Below are 16,095 nucleotides of genomic sequence, written 5' to 3'. Positions count from 1 at the left end.
CTTGTTTTTCAGTGTTAGTATCTTCTTCACTCATACTGTTTTAGTTTCAAAGTGCTCTCAGGAGCCTCCTTAAAATATCAAACCTGTTTTTCGCCTTTTGAATAAATCCCTTGGCTTCACCAAAACTAAACAAAACAAAAATCAAAGTACATCTTTGTGTGTAACCCATATGCCTGTGATTTCTCCATCTGATCTCCTTCCTTTCTCTGGCCTCTTTTCTTCCCCAGTGAATTTTAGGCTGCCATGAAACCAGGGAGGAGACGGCCTGACCCTGACCACGGGTGCAGCAGGCATACATTTTCATTGCACATATTTTGTCGAGTGGGTGTAAGACATTTTTGCATAAACTGAGAGTTCACGAATGCCATTTCTTAGTCTTTCCTTTGCCCGCGGTCTTCTGCCCAGATCCATTTCTTTGCCCTAATTTTACAAGTAACTTTCTCCCGGCTGGATTGTTTGCATCCACGACTCCCAACGCTTGAACCTCCCGTCCCTTGGGCCTGACCTAATTCTAGGTGCCGGCTGTTTATTTCTCCACTTTGGCAAACGCACATGGCTCTTCTGGAAGCTTCACTTTTGCTGCTAGGCTGGGTGTTGGGGTTCAGTGGGGCTCGGAAAACGTGCTCTAAAGTAGCCATGACCCCTGTCCCCGCAGAGCCCCCGTCCCGGACGCTGCAGGCGTCAGGAGGGGGCGGGGAGTAGGGAACGGCCGGGTGAATCACAGGGCGTAACAGGTGCCGCAGCCGCAGCTGCGCCCGCAGCGCGCGCGGACTCCAGGGATAAGGTCTTCTTTTTCTCCGGGTTTTTTTGGAGGTGAGGAGGAGACTCCCGAGGCCCCCACCCGACCAATGCAGGCCGCGGTTGTTCATCGCCTAGCAACTGGCGGAGCCAATGGTAGGCAGCGGGGCCTGCGGCGCCGGCGCGCGGGGGCGGGGTGGGAACCTCGGGAACCTGCCGAGGCCGGGAGGCGGCGGCAAGGGGCGGGGAAGGCGGGAGCCCGCGGCAGAGGAGGGGCCGCCGGCTGGAGGCGCTGCTGGCCCTCGGGGCTGCGGGAGCCGGGCTAGGACGCCGAGCGGTGACTCCCCGCCGCTCCCGGGGGCCGTGACGGTGAGCGGCCGTGCCTCGCGGCGGGGATTGTGACGCGCCCCGCCAGGGAGGGGCGGGCGGGCGCCCGAGGTGAGAGCCTGCACCTGGCTCAGAGCCCTGCTGCTGGGCGCGAGGCTCCGCGCGGCTGTTGGGGCCGTTGCAGGGTGCGGGCGAGCGTCGACCCGGGCCGCGCCTGGAGGAGGTAGTGGGAGGTAGGTGCTGGACCCGGGATCGCTCTCGCTGGCGTTCGCGGAGCTGCGCCCGCGAAGTGCTCTGATCCGGGGAGCCCCAAACCCTGCCTGGGATGGAGCGAGGGTGGCGCCCGGCGTCGGGGGACGAGCAGCGCGGAGACGTCGGGGAGGAGGGGATGGCCGATTTGGGGCTGCAGAGTCTCAGCAGCGGCGGTGGAGCATGCGGGGTTTGGCGATTTGCAAGTGCAGCCGCAAGAGGCAGTCTTCAAAACCAGTGGTTGGGTGGCCGGTGGCCGCTGCAGTGGAGGAGAGCCCCGATAGTGGTCCAGTAAAAAGTCGAGGGGAAGAATTTACATCATCCAAGAGGCAGGCATGTGTGAAAATACTTTGGTTTAGAATTTTATCATGAAAATACTTTGGTTCAGAATTTTGTAGTTAACGACAGTAAACTGAATTGTGAGCTCCCTGCACATTTTTTGAGCCTATGTTGTATGTTAATTGCCCAGTTAGGCAAATCGCTTGGGCCCAGGACATAGAATGTACTAAATAATTTGCTGTCTGCACGTATAATAAGGGAATCTTTAGATTATTTCCCAGTTTCAGGACCTATCGTTGTAAATGCCAAACTGCCATTTCTAGCAACGCTGATAAAGTTCTTGAATCTGAGAGAATTGAGATTTCTCTTTTCTGGACGCTGTAATAGGTTGATGATTAGAAAAGAGGGTGATTTAGAAGTGTAAGGGTGGAGGCTTCTTGAACTTCCTGGGCTCCCTAACAATTCAGATTAGAGTCAAGGTGTAGAGTTGGCTGTGGGTGATGGATGTCATGGAGCCTTTCATGGTTCATGGGGGTTTGGCTTACTGTGGGGTAGAAGAAAATTCTGGTACTCCTACAGTTTGATCCTGAACTAGAAAGGTTGGTATGAGTTCACTCATTTAGGAGACTGAATAAAATTTGTAAAGAATTAGAAATTTGGAGAGAAAAATGCCTTTAAAGTTTGCGTCAAGCTATCTTGAAATTTAGAGGTTAGAGGTAGATTTATGAATTTGGATCCAGTCGGCAAAACTTGATCCATCAAATCTCTTTTCCTAAAACTATCAACCTACAGGCCTAGGAAGCTTAGGTTATTCATTCACACTAAACAAGTAAGGAAACCTAATAGCTAATTTAACACTGTTTTGCCTGCTGTCAATGAAAGTTTCTCAAACAAAACGGTTCTTTGAGAAGAGGGTTAGGAACTGATAGTTACAATGAAAGCTCTTTTAGTGACTGGCTTAGACCAAGTCATTTTGTACCTTTCCTTCCCTTCTCGTTCCCCAGCTGTACAGGGAAGATAATAAAGCTCATGGATTACGTAACGTGGGTGAGACAGCTTGAAGATAACTGTGAAGACTTAGTTATTCTAGGATGAAATGTGGAGATCTCCTCATAACACATTGTGCCTTGTGACAAGACTTGTTAAAGCACATTATGTTCTAAACATAATGAGGCAGATATATGAGAAAACTAAATGTTATGCTGAAATTGTTTGCTAAAGACCTCAAGTCTGGCACGATGTCCGATTATGTACTTGGGATCTCCTAGTACTTGACAGTCTGCTCTTTGGCCAAAGCAGGCGGTGACACCGGTTTCATAAAGTAGGCGTTTGAGTGCCTTCTGTGTAATATGCACCTAGAGAAATTAGGTGCATGAAAAGACACCGCCCCAGAATTGTGTGATTTTAATTCATTTCACATGCTTAAGTTGGATCGATTTCAAAGATTTTTAAGTTTTTTTTTCCATGTCTTTTACAATAGCTGTGAACATGCCTTATTGGTTTCCCCATTTGCTCATGACACAAAGAGGTTTTGATACAATGTGGGTTTGTTTTGTGGCGTTGGTAATGGCGATATGGTTAGCTAGTAGTGAAGGTACAAGTTATCTTGAATTCATGAGTGTATGGGATGAGATAGAATAGAGAAACGCACCATTCATTATTAGTAATGAAAAACATCCTAGAATCGTGCCTTTTGATTGTGGGCCAATGTTATATGTAGAACCAACAGATTTACTAAATTACGCTTTAATAATTCTTTCAATAAACATTCATTAAATGCTTAGTAAGTGGCTACTTGCCTGACCTGAGGTTAAAAAGATGAGTGTTGCCTTGAGGAATTTGTATTTTGGAAATTATCAGCATAGTGAAGGAGAGAGCAAAGAAACCTCACAAAAAGCAAATATAGGAAGGCTTTCGAAAAGAATGAGAATTTCAGCTGTGTCTGGCGGAGGAAGTGGAGTTCATCAAGCAGCTGGTGCATTCTGCGGCAGTGTACAGTTGAGGAGTTACAGGTGGCTTGGTAGAGTTGGACAAGGGTGGGGTTGCCATATTAATAAGGCTGTAGAAGAGTGCTGTGAACATTGACCAGTAGGTTACAGGGAACCTTAAGAGGGTTTTATGAAGGGGAATTATATTTTATTTTTACTTTAGAAGGATATTTCCACCAAAACCAGCATTTTGAGTGATCCAAAATGTATTGAGCATAATCCAAATAATATCTGAAAGACAGGAGTCTCACACAGCAATTAGACTTGAGGTATATTTTGCTGAAACCCTCAGAAACTGTAGAAAAGCAGAAATAATTATACAACAGACCTTTCTTGAGTATCTTCTACTTTTAAGACTGGAAGAATAGGGATACAAATTAAATAAGATACTTCCCCATTTTCAAGCAACCTGCATTCAGTAGGAGAAATAACACAATTATGCAGTACAGAATCTGGGTGTCAGACATAAAAATGTCAGATTCTAGCAATGTAGGATTCTGAGATGAGAGAAGAAATAGTCTTTCAAATTAGGAAAAATAAGTTTTTAAATAGAAATTAAACTACAAGCAGTTAAACATTCAGAGCAATCGTAACTACAGTTCTCGTCTTTTAACTCTTGCTTCACACATACCCTTTTCTCATATTCTCTTGAGTCACATTTGATCTACCATACTACTAGCTACGTGATCTTGTGCCCTGGTTTCGCATTTGTGAAGGATGATAACAATACCTACTTCGGAGGGGTGTGATTAGAAAAATAGGTTAGTATCCAGAACAATACCTGGACAAATAGCTCATACTTATTGAGCACTTAATATTTCTACTTGATATAAAAATGCTGTAATTGAATAAGAACTGACTTTAAAGGCAGGATTTTTTTTGTCATCTTAAATCTATCCATGAGCATCTAATAAAGCCTGTACATTCAGAGAAACTAACATTCTTTTAAACTCACATTCTTGAACAAGTGATTTTCCTTTTATTTGGTGATCATCTTTCTGAAGTCTGATTTTCATTTTTAGCCCTCAGCTTTGTCATTAAGTCACTAATCACCAAATCCAACACGTTTTTAAAATTCAAAACCTGCCCATTCTATGGCATTTGCTGCTGTGTATCACCCTTCCTCTTTAAATCTCTTCTCCCTTGGCTTTCCTGAAGTCCGTTTCCCCATCTCTTTGTATCTCTTGCGTCCAGGTCTCCTTCACTTGCTCATGTTGATGTTCTTCGGAGTTCGTTCTTCTGCCCCTTTTTTCTTTATGAATTTCATCTATCTAAACGTGCTCTGATGTCTTGTGAGTTCTAGGCCTAGAGTTTAGCCCCGTGTGAATGTCTCATGAGGGCATCTCCAAACCCAGTAAGCTGCACAAAGCTCATTATCTCCACACATTTGCCCAAACCCAGTTTTACTAACCTTACTCCTCTGTTCCATTTATCTAAATGACACTATTATCTGTCAGGAGCCAAAGACAGGTTTTTTACATGGGAGAGTAAATGCCTCCCTTTTGTATACTTGTCACCATGTCCTGTCAGTCCAACTTCTGAGTTATTTCTTACCTGTTCTTCGCTATCCTCAGTCACTGACTGAGTCAGCCATCTGGTTCCTGACCATTAATTGCCCAGTTTACTATAATATCTGTCTCAAATATTTTTTTTCAGATTATAAAAGTATTGTATGCTTTTTGTAAAAAAAAAAAAAGATAAAAAGCAAAAAAGTATTTAAATTATGTATAGTTCTTGGCATACAGTGAGCACTGAGAATACATTTTTGTGCCACGGTGCTAAAAAATATAACTTATTTTGCAGGCATTAAGTTTGGAGGAGATTTATAGAGAAATATTGTTCTAAAAGAATTGTAGGACTAAATATGATTTTAAAATCATATATAGAGCCTAAATAATGTCCAGTAGGTACTTAAAATTCAAGATGAGTTCCAGCCACTGCATATACTTTTCATTTGCCTGTTAATTGTAGTCTGGTTGTGGTTTCCTGTCTGAAAGGTGTCTCCTTCGATTTGATTCTCTATTCTATAGCCAAATGTTAGGAATATCTCCCTGCATAGGATCTAGACTATAAAAGCAAGCCATCATCATAGAAATAATCTGTAAGTACAACCCATCATTAGCCATGTTGTTTTGTAATGAGGCGATAGGCTCAGAGAATTGATATCATTTGCTCAGCATATTTGTTGAGTGTCAGGAGGAAACCAGGCCTGTGAGGCTTTGGAATCATAAATAGCTAGTTTTTAGTCTTTCCAGGTTGAATAGCTGGATTTTATTTCTGTCTTCCAGGTTTGTAACTGTAAGTTACCTAATCTGTTGCCTCAGTTTCTTCCATCAATAAACCAGTGCTATCTTTACTTCTTCCTTGGGCTAGTGTGAGGGTTAAGTGGTACAGCTGATGGAGCCCCATCTGGCATGCATTAGGTGCTCTTGAATTCATCATTAGCTTCTCTCCTACCAGTTTCACATAATTAGCTAGTACAGGAGTTACTGACTTGCCATCCGTGGATCCTTTGCAAATGGATGGCTTCATAGATCCTCTGAAACTCGAGCCCAAATTGCCTGTTCTTGTACTTTTAAAGGAAGAGGGTCATTGGCTTTGGGTTTTGGGGCCCAAAACATTTTAACCCCTGAGTTGACAGTAAGGCCAAGGACCCAGGGCTCTTGGTGCCTCCACAGTCAAACTGGGTAGAATTTAGAATTGTTTGAAATATTTGAGGAACATTATATATATGTATTTAAAGCATTTTAAAGGACTTCAGGTGTAAAGAATTAGTTTATATTCCTTGGCTCATGACACATTTGTTTAACTGGTGCATTTATAGTTTTAATAATACAATAAACACCACCTAACCCTCTGCATAACCCTATGGGCCCCTCCATTTCTTTTTCCTCTTTCCCTCACCTGAGGCAACTATTTACTGAATCCTATAGCCATCATTCCCTTGGTGTCTTTTAAATTATAGTTTTATTGCATCACATAATTTAAAACTGTGTATGTTACATGCCCTATCTTCTGAACATTTTTATTATGTGTCACTGAAGTTTTCTGATTACTGCATAATATTCCATTTTGTGAATATGGCATAATTTATCCATTCTCCTGTTGGTGGTATATGGGTTGTTTCCAGGGTGATACTCTTGTGCTGCTCGCTATTGTGAAGAATGCTGCTGTTTATGTGCACACCTCCTGGCACACATAGGCAAGAGTTTCTCTTGGGTTTCACTAGGAGTGGACTTGCTGGGTTGTAGAGTATGTTAATAGGATAAATGAATGTTCAGCTGATGAACTATTTGTTTTTCAGAGTTTCCCCCATCTTCCAAGGTTTAATAAGCTGCTTAGCCAGGCATTCCCTAGGCCTGTTATTCTCAACCTCCATTTACTGCTTTAGAACACTTTTGTATCATTCTTGGAACCCATTTGTGGGACCCATAGATAAGAATTCCTTTTTGATTTTCTCTAATTGAAAGTGCATATAAATAGAATGCTAATTTATATTGAACAACATTCTATAGAACACAGCAGTGATTCTCAAACTTCGTGTCAGAATTACGTGGAGGTTCTGCTAAAACACTGATTTTTCGGTCCTTCCACTAAAGCTTCTGAACTGTAGGTCTGGAGCAGAACTTGATAATTTGCATTTTTAACAAGTTCCCAGGTGATGTTGATGCTGCTGGTCCCAGGGTCATACATTGAGAACTATAACCAATGATTGAATTTGGGCTAAATCATTGAAAAAAATGATGAGTAGATTTATTAATTATGTTTGGTTTCTTTGTTATTTCCAATGCCTTTAGTAGATGTTATTACTATTTCATTATTTGAGGAGTGAAATACCGATAAATAGTAATTTAAAAATTTGATTTGGACTTCTTAGCTGACTTTTAACCTTAAAAGTTGATAGACTTCTAAAAAGTGACTCTTTTTTTCTTTTTTCTTAATAATCTTCTTCTAAGAATATGATTGCTGCTATTGCTGTGTGTACATTGGAAGAATTTGAAACTGACACACAGTTTCTAAATTGCCATGCTCTTGATTCATACCCTGAATCACCTTGCTCCTTCTCTGAGCTGTTACCAATCAAGATTAGATTGTAAGCCCTTCTAAATTGCAGCATGGCCAAAGTGTTGACTTGTCTATCATACTAAGACAGCAGCACACCTTACACTAATACGTCCTTGGACTTGGACATTTGTTCGGCAATCTCGACTGGGCTCCAACCTTGAATGAGTGATGATGCCTAATACTGAAATGGAGTACAAAGAATATGCTGACAAGCTTGCCAACCAAGAACTCAGTTGAGGTGGTGGGAGAGAAATTGTATTCCTGTTAGATCTGTGCTGTAGCAGAGTTCATATTAAGTGTTCTAGAGGCACAAAGAGAAGGGATGGCAGTGCAGGGAAAGCCTGGCAATATATTTGCTAGATTTTTCAAAAATTTTTTTGAATTGTTACGTACAGAATTTAATATTTTGTCTGCTTTTGTATAGTTGCCATTCTAGTTATTCAGTTGGCATAATTATTTGATTGTAATTTAGTTTCAGGTGAGGTGGTCAAGAAGAGAATACTTGTTCAGTTTGAAAAAGCAGCTTGAGGGGAGGAAGAGCATTAGGACAAATACCTAATGCATTCGGGGCTTAAAACCTAGATGACGGGTTGATAGATGCAGCAAACCACCATGGCACATGTATACCTATATAACAAACTTGCACATTCTGCACATGTATCCCAGAACTTAAGAAAAAGCAGCTTGAATATTGTATACTTTCCCCTCTCCTGTACGAAAGATAGTAGGGTGTAATGTGAAATGTGCTAGACCACCAGGGTTTGAATTTTAGCTTTGTCATGTTCTAGCTCTGTGTCCTAGGTCAAGAAAACTCCAGGCTTCAGTTTCCTTATCTGTAATGGGGGAAAGTATTTGGATCATTGTAAGATTGAATAAGTTCGTACACATAAAATGCTTAAAAGTGTTCCAAGTAAGTGCCACATGCTTAATAAATTATTGTTATTAAAATTAGGTAGAATCTCATTTGCTAAACATTGGGTTGTAAAGACAATGTGTGCATATTGTTATAAAAATGTGAAGAAAAGGCAGGAAGTGATGGCTCACGCCTAATCCTAGCACTTTGGAGGCTGAGGTGGGCGGATCATGAGGTCAGGAATTTAAGACCAGTCTGGCCAACATGGTGAAATCCCGTCTGTACTAAAAATACAAAAATTAGCAGGTACGGTGGCATGTGCCTGTAGTCCCAGCTACTCGGGAGGTCGAGGCAGGAGAATAGCTTGAACCCAGGAGGCAGAGGTTGCAGTGAGCCAGATCACACCACCGCACTCCAGCCTGGGTGACAGAGCGAGACTCCGTCTCAAAAAAAAAAAAAAAAAAAGTGAAGAAAAAATAATTTTAATATACATAGCTGTACTCAATTCCATATTGGGTCCCATGAGAAATGTAAAAATCAAAAGATAATAGAACTGGAAATTCTTTAAAGGTCATCTAGTTTGACTTCATAATTTTACAGATGTGGAAACTGAAACTCAAAGAAATGATGACCGGTTCAAGGTTGCGCAGTACATAATAGAAATGTTGCTGAGAACCGTGGCCTCTGATGCTGCTCAGTCCAGTGCTCTCTCAGTACCCTGTGCAGCTTCCCTGAAGTGACAGCACCCTGGAAAATGAACAGTTTAATTGGCAGCCAACTCCAAAACAGATGAAAACATTAGCAATAAAAAGTCAGTGTGTAATGGAATATCAGATGGTATACGTAGATTAAGTCCCTACTGTGTTTAACTTTGTGAGCTGCTCTCTTGAAACGGAAATGCACCTTCTTAGTTACATTCATCGAAGGTTGAAAGATTAAGAGCATTTGTTTTTAAAGAGAGTGTTAATAGTTAAAATTTCCCTCTGTCCTCCTACCAAGGTTGGATTGTTCATTAAGCCAGGGGGAGAGTCCACGTTTGCCAGGTCTGCCAGTACTCCAAGGGCTTTGCCCTTGACGATAGTTGGGGGAAAGTCTGGCCTCTGCATTTCTGTTTCCTGTCTTCCCGATGGGCCGGGTTCCCGCAGACATTCCCACTGAAGTAAAGACTGCATTACCCTTGCTCATGGGTATGTGTGCATATGTAGAACAGGTGCTAGAAGTGTACTTGATTGGTGAGATTTGTCTTAGTTGAGATTTCCACTCAAGGGCAGGGATTGAGCTAAGAGTGCTTTCACACATTATCTCATTTAATTGTGCTTGAATTCTCTGCCGCTAAAAATTTTGCAGAATAATACATGCTCCTGAAACATTCAAGCTGTATAAAGATATGCTGTGGAAGAGGTGAAAGGCCTGGCCTTCCACCCCTCCCTATACCCAATCATTCCATCCCCAGGAATGTCATTTGTAACAGTTTGTAACTTTTCCAGAACTTTCCCCTGAATATATGTAGGTAGTTTGATTTAACAAAAAATGGTGATCATACTGTTCTAATTAACCTGTAACTTCTTTTTTTGTGCTATACATGCAGATTTGCTTTAATCTTTAATAATCCCAGAATAGACTGGCTGTACCATATGTGTTGGTTTTTTTTTTTTTTTTTTTTTTTTTTTTGAGGCGGAGTCTCGCTCTGCCGCCCAGGCTGGAGTGCAGTGGCCGGATCTCAGCTCACTGCAAGCTCCGCCTCCCGGGTTCACGCCATTCTCCTGCCTCAGCCTCCCGAGCAGCTGGGACTACAGGCGCCCGCCACCTCGCCCGGCTAGTTTTCTGTCTTTTTTTAGTAGAGACGGGGTTTCACCGTGTCAGCCAGGATGGTCTCGATCTCCTGACCTCGTGATCCGCCCGTCTCGGCCTCCCAAAGTGCTGGGATTACAGGCTTGAGCCACCGCGCCCGGCCTATGTGTTGGTTTTTAACGGTTTGTCCATGATGGCTATTAAGATTGTCTCTAGTTTTTGCCATTTCAAATAATACTGCAATTCAACAATGTCCTCAATATATATTATGCCTGCTCTCTTATATGCCTAGAAGTATAATTGATTAGTGGGAAGATTTACACATTTCAAATATTTGTTAATTGTTGGAATTGCCCTCTAAAACAACAAACTACTGATCCCTGGTAAAGAGCTATTTCCCTTACATAATTGATTATCTTAAAAAACTCTAGGACAGCCGGGCGCGGTGGCTCAAGCCTGTAATCCCAGCACTTTGGGAGGCCGAGACGGGCGGATCACGAGGTCAGGAAATCGAGACCATCCTGGCGAACACGGTGAAACCCCGTCTCTACTAAAAAATACAAAAAACTAGCCGGGCGAGGTGGCGGGCGCCTGTGGTCCCAGCTACTCGGGAGGCTGAGGCAGGAGAATGGCGTAAGCCCGGGAGGCGGAGCTTGCAGTGAGCCAAGATCGCGCCACTGCACTCCAGCCTGGGTGACAGAGCCAGACTCCGTCTCAAAAAAAAAAAACAAAAAAACAAAAAAACAAAAAAAAAACNGGGAGGCTGAGGCAGGAGAATGGCGTAAGCCCGGGAGGCGGAGCTTGCAGTGAGCCAAGATCGCGCCACTGCACTCCAGCCTGGGTGACAGAGCCAGACTCCGTCTCAAAAAAAAAAAAAAAAAAAAAAAAAAAAAAAAAACAAAAAAAAAACTCTAGGACATTTGTATAATTTTCTAACCAGTTTTTGCCTAACAGGGCTGTTTGCCGTTTTATTTTATGAATTTTTTATCACTCATGCCATTCTACCATTAGTTTTGGCGTTTGAGAATGGTGCCGTTTATCCCCGTTTTCCTCTGCTTATCATCATCATAATTGCCTTTTAAAAACATAGATTTTTTTCTTTGTATGAAAAACACATTCATTTATAGAAAATTTGGAAGACAGACAGTAAAGTTACATTTTTGTGCATGAAAGTACATAAAGAAAGGAATGAAAATCCTGCCCTTGCCTTTTCCCTATTTTTTAAGTTGGTTTTTCCTTGCAATTTTTTCTGTCCTTATAAAAACTTTAGTGTTTATAGAGCAGAATTTATACCTGTACATATCTACTGACACTTGTTTTGTTTTGTTTTTTTCTAAGGACTAAATAAGCTCATGTTAGATATGGTTTTGTAACTTTTTTACATTACTTAACAAAATATGGAAGCCTTTCCAAGAGTAAAATAGCTAATAATAGCTAGCATTTATTGAGCACTTACTGTGTACTCACGACCTTTTTTTTAAGCCCTCTACATGCATAAGCCTATTTAATAAAATTATGAAAGAAATTTGATAAATTTACTATGTAACCACATAATTTTTTGAGGTAAACTGCTTTTACTCTCCTTTTGCAGATGAGGAAAGTGAGGCCCAGAGAAGATTTATGTTCAGGACCACTTAGTCTGTAAGTGTAGAAGCCGGGGTTTGGAACCAGATGGTCTGACTTCGGATTTTAACTCTTTTACTGTACTGTTTCTCATACTACAGCAATGATCAGTTCAAAGATATATAAGGAATTTAAAGAACAGCATGTAGCTCTCTGCTTTCTAAGCTGAGGATAGCTGTCTAATGGCAGATTTTGGCCAGGAGCTTCATTGAGATTATATCCCTCAACCCAGAGATACACATGAATTATTGTACCATAATTTGTGTGTTCACACTATTTTGTGCAGTCTGAGCCCAATTGGGAGATAGATTGAGTTCTGTCTTTACTGGTTCTTAAAGGAGTGGTGGTAGGAGATGCTGCTTCTTGAGCCCCTCACCCACTGAAGCAACAATGTGTGATGGTTAAGAGAATGGGCTCTGCAGTCCAGTGTGGGGTTGGGGGTTGGAATCCTGCCTCTGCCACTTGCTAGCTCTGTGATCTTGGGCAAATTAACCTCTCTGCCACAATTTCCTTATCTGTAAAAGGGAAAAAATAACAAAGTTGTTGTGAGGATTGACTTAATTATATACGTAAAGCATTTAGAATAGCTCCTGGCACATGTGTTATTAAACCAGTATCCTGTGTCCTAGTTATAGTGTACTTAGTTTTCCACCTCTTACTCCATTAAATACCCACAACCTTAACAAGCAGATTATCATCACCCCGTTTTACAGGTGAGGAAACCATCTTGGAGAGAGAGTCTTGGAAATAAATGTTTTCGTCAAGATATGACCCAGTCTGTTGACCCGGGCCTCTGAGGCTTGCATTGTTTGCACTGTACTTTGCAACTATAAATCCTCTATTGGCCACAGAACATCAGGAAGGCACATTATTAATATCAATTTTTGAGTTCGTACCATTCATGTATATTTAGATTTTTGAGGAAGAGTGTTTTTCTATGGAAAATATCTATGAAATTATACCACTCAGAAGAAATAATTTAGATTTTAAATTCGTAAAGAGTAGATTTTCTGAGAGGTTGGACTTAATGTTTCTGTACTGATGTGCGCATGTGAACAATTTTCAGGTGCAGAGATATTTCTAACGGAATTCAAAGCTACAGTCTCCTTTATAACAAAATCATAGTTGAAAGTGATATTACAGTTTTAAATAATTGTAATATGTCTGGTTTTTAAGAATCAATACTGATAACTAAATTCTTAAATTTTAGGACTGAATTTGTAAGATAGGACTAATGTTGCAAGACTTAGTTTTATCTTCTTAACCTAACAGTCTGGTAACTCTAACATTGTGAGATTTTAGCAAAGACTTTAGTTAGCTCTATTTGTGAAAAATTCTGTGCAATACTTAGAAGCCCAGATGGTGTTAAGTTACCATGTCCCTGTGTAATGGAAAGCTATTATTTTCTGTCAACTGCAATTGTTTTAGAATTCTGAGTAGGTAGGCATTTGCACCTTCTCAAGTTTGAATTTCAAGTGAGTTTGAAAAGAACACTTAAAGTAGTGTACTTTGTGAGGGAAATCTTGTAATCAGGATACCGTGTTTCTGTGGAGCTCTCTCTCAGTTTGTGGCTGCAGAGATTTGGCGGTGAAGAGGAAAAGACATGGGAATTGAGAGTAATTCTTTTCTCTAAAGGATTGACTCTTCTTTTGCTACTTTTCCATTGCTCTGTTCCTTTATCCACTTCTGCCTGCCAGAATGAACATGTTAATTTGTTACCAGTTTTTGAATATTCATTGATTATGCCATCCTTTAAGTTTAGTGGGAGGGGATACAGAAATGTAAAATGTGTGGTACTGGAGAGTGTGGCTGGGAAAGATGAAACAAACCAAGTATGTGGAGGGCTTAGAGATTGAACTTGGTGGGCTGGAGTAGTTGGAGAAGGTTATGTGATGGGGACGGTGGTTGTGCGCTGTTTTGTAAGAGCATTAGTTTTGAGATAGGTGCGAGAAGAAAGCACAGGTGGAGGCACAGAGGCTGAGTGAGTGTGCCGTATGTGGGACTCAGTTCATATTGTGAACATTTACCGAGCACCTGCTGTGTTTCAGGTACTGTTGGCTACAAAGACGCATACGTTCCCTGCCCTCTAGAAGTTCATAAACTAGTGGGGAAAGCATCTAACCGTAATAGTATGGAATGATTAATTGTAATACTGGTTGATATCATTGTTAAAAACCTGATCAGCGTCATTGGCATCATTTTTGGTTATGTTTCAGTAAATTATGGTGTAAGTTTTAGAAGGGACTCAGGAATTTCTCAATAAATTTATATATATTTAACATATATACTTAAAAACTTGTATGAGTTATCTATTGCTTCATAACAAATTACTCTGAAATTTAGCAGCTTAAACAGCCAGCTTACAACAGATGAGTCAGGAATCTGAGCACAGCTTAGCTGGGTGCTCTGGCTCAGGGTGTCTCACTAGGCTGTCAAGGTGTTGGACAGGGCTGCAATGATCGCAAGGTTTGACTGAGGTAAAATCTAGTTCTAAACTCACCTGTATGGCTCTTGGCAGGCCTCAGGTCCTGTCGACCTCAGACATCAGTTCCTTGCCACACGGACCTGTCATAGAGTTGCTTACAACGTGATGGCTTGTTTTCCCCAGGGAGAGGTATCTAAGAGGGCAAGGAATAAAAAACAACCTCAGATGGAAGCCACAGCCTTTTTATAACCTAATTTTGGAAGCGAAATCCCTTCACTTCTGCTATATTCTATTTGTTGGAAGCTAGTTAGTAAATCTAGCCCATACTCAAGGAACAGAATAACCCAAGGGCGTGTCCATCAGGAGGCAGAAATAACCGAGAACCATCTTTGAGACTGCTTACCCAAAGTTCTACAAGGTATTGTTGTGTACTGAGAACCTCTTCATCTTTGGGTTAGAAGGAAAAAGATAGCTAGCCAAGGAACTTTTCTGATGGAAAAAAAACAGATATGATTAACCAGAACTACAAGCTGTTTTTGCTAAAGGTCTGTAAAGTTAGTTTCAATGTTATGTTAATATTTACTCTACGATAGAGAAGTATAAACAAGAGCAAAGCTATTGTTTTGTGGCCAAGCAGAGACCAATTTTATAGTTGTGCCTCAATTTAAGTAGTATATAAGTTCCTGTGAGAACTGTGTGCTCTGAATGGACTCATTTAAAGTGGATTATAAGAACACAGTCTTCTAAAGAAACAGTGGAAATCATTTTGATTATATTCTATTTTCAGTTCGATGTGCATGCATGATAGAGATTTATGTGTACAAAGTTGAAAGGTTGAATAGTGATAGAATGAAAAGAGCACAGAGTTGACCGGGCATGGTGGCTCACGCCTATGATCCCAGCACATTGGAAGGCCGAGGCGGGCAGATGACTTGAAGTCAGTAGTTCTAGACCAGCCTGGCCAACATGGTGAAACCTCCATCTCTACTAAAAATACAAAAATTAGCTAGGCACCCGCCTGTAATCCCAGCTACTCAGAAGGCTGAGGCAGGAGAATCGCTTGACTCTGGGAGGCAGAAGTAGCAGTGAGCTGAGATTGTGCCTCTGTACTCCAGCGTGGGTGACAGAGTTAGACTGTTTCAATAAAGGAAAAGAGCACAGAGTTTTGAAATCAGATTTGTTTCCTGGCTTCACAACCAATTAGAAATGCGACCTTGGGCCAACGTGTTGATCTCTCTGAGCCCTAGTTCCTATCTGTATAACAGAAAGCAAAAGAGAAAACATTTGGATATGAAGAATGATAGATTTAAGCTCTGCATGATTTTACCCAGAAAAGACCAGAGTTCCCTTTCTTATTTCATACCTAAAGTATATGGCATTGGTACTTTGCAACCCATAGCAACATATAGGGAAGACAGAGTACTTAAAAAGTACTTACTACTTCAAAAGTAGTAAGGTAACACTTTTACCAAAATTATTGTAAGATTTTCTATTACAGTATAAAGACATTGATTGGAATCTATGTTGAGAAGTACTTTGAACAAGGAAGTTTATTAGATGGCTATATACTTGTTTCGTACCACTAATGAACAAAACTGTATCTCCTATTTATGGATTACTTTATACATTTTTCTTACTTTGATGTATTTCAAGATTGTTCTGTGACAATCTTAAATGAATGAAATGCCTTTTACAAGATATTTAAATTCTTTAATCTTCAAGTTTTGCTCATAAAATTCACTCATAAATTTGATCCA

At 41.0% G+C, this 16,095-nt stretch overlaps 1 protein-coding gene across 10 annotated transcripts in view; it reads left to right on the top strand.

Moving 5' to 3' along the window:
* The first annotated feature begins 743 nt into the window (after nt 1–743).
* Nucleotides 744–16,095, top strand: part of SSX2IP (SSX family member 2 interacting protein) — a 48,993-nt gene continuing 33,641 nt past the window's right edge. For 3 of the 10 annotated variants that reach the window (XM_025400200.1, XM_025400165.1, XM_025400140.1), the window contains exon 1: nt 989–1,298. Coding sequence is in view for 1 of the 10 variants with exons in the window: in XM_025400131.1 (XP_025255916.1) it covers nt 11,882–11,931 (50 nt within the window). In the remaining 9 variants the exon portion in view is untranslated. Of the gene's footprint in view, nt 814–929; nt 1,299–11,881; nt 11,932–16,095 lie in introns of those variants that run through there. The other 7 variants (XM_025400207.1, XM_025400174.1, XM_025400131.1 and 4 more) reach the window with 6 other exon arrangements.

Source organism: Theropithecus gelada, chromosome 1 (assembly GCF_003255815.1).
Source record: "Theropithecus gelada isolate Dixy chromosome 1, Tgel_1.0, whole genome shotgun sequence".
Classification (NCBI taxonomy): Eukaryota; Metazoa; Chordata; class Mammalia; order Primates; family Cercopithecidae; genus Theropithecus; species Theropithecus gelada.
Note: the sequence above shows the minus strand (reverse complement) of the source record. Positions and strands in the feature narration are given on the sequence as shown.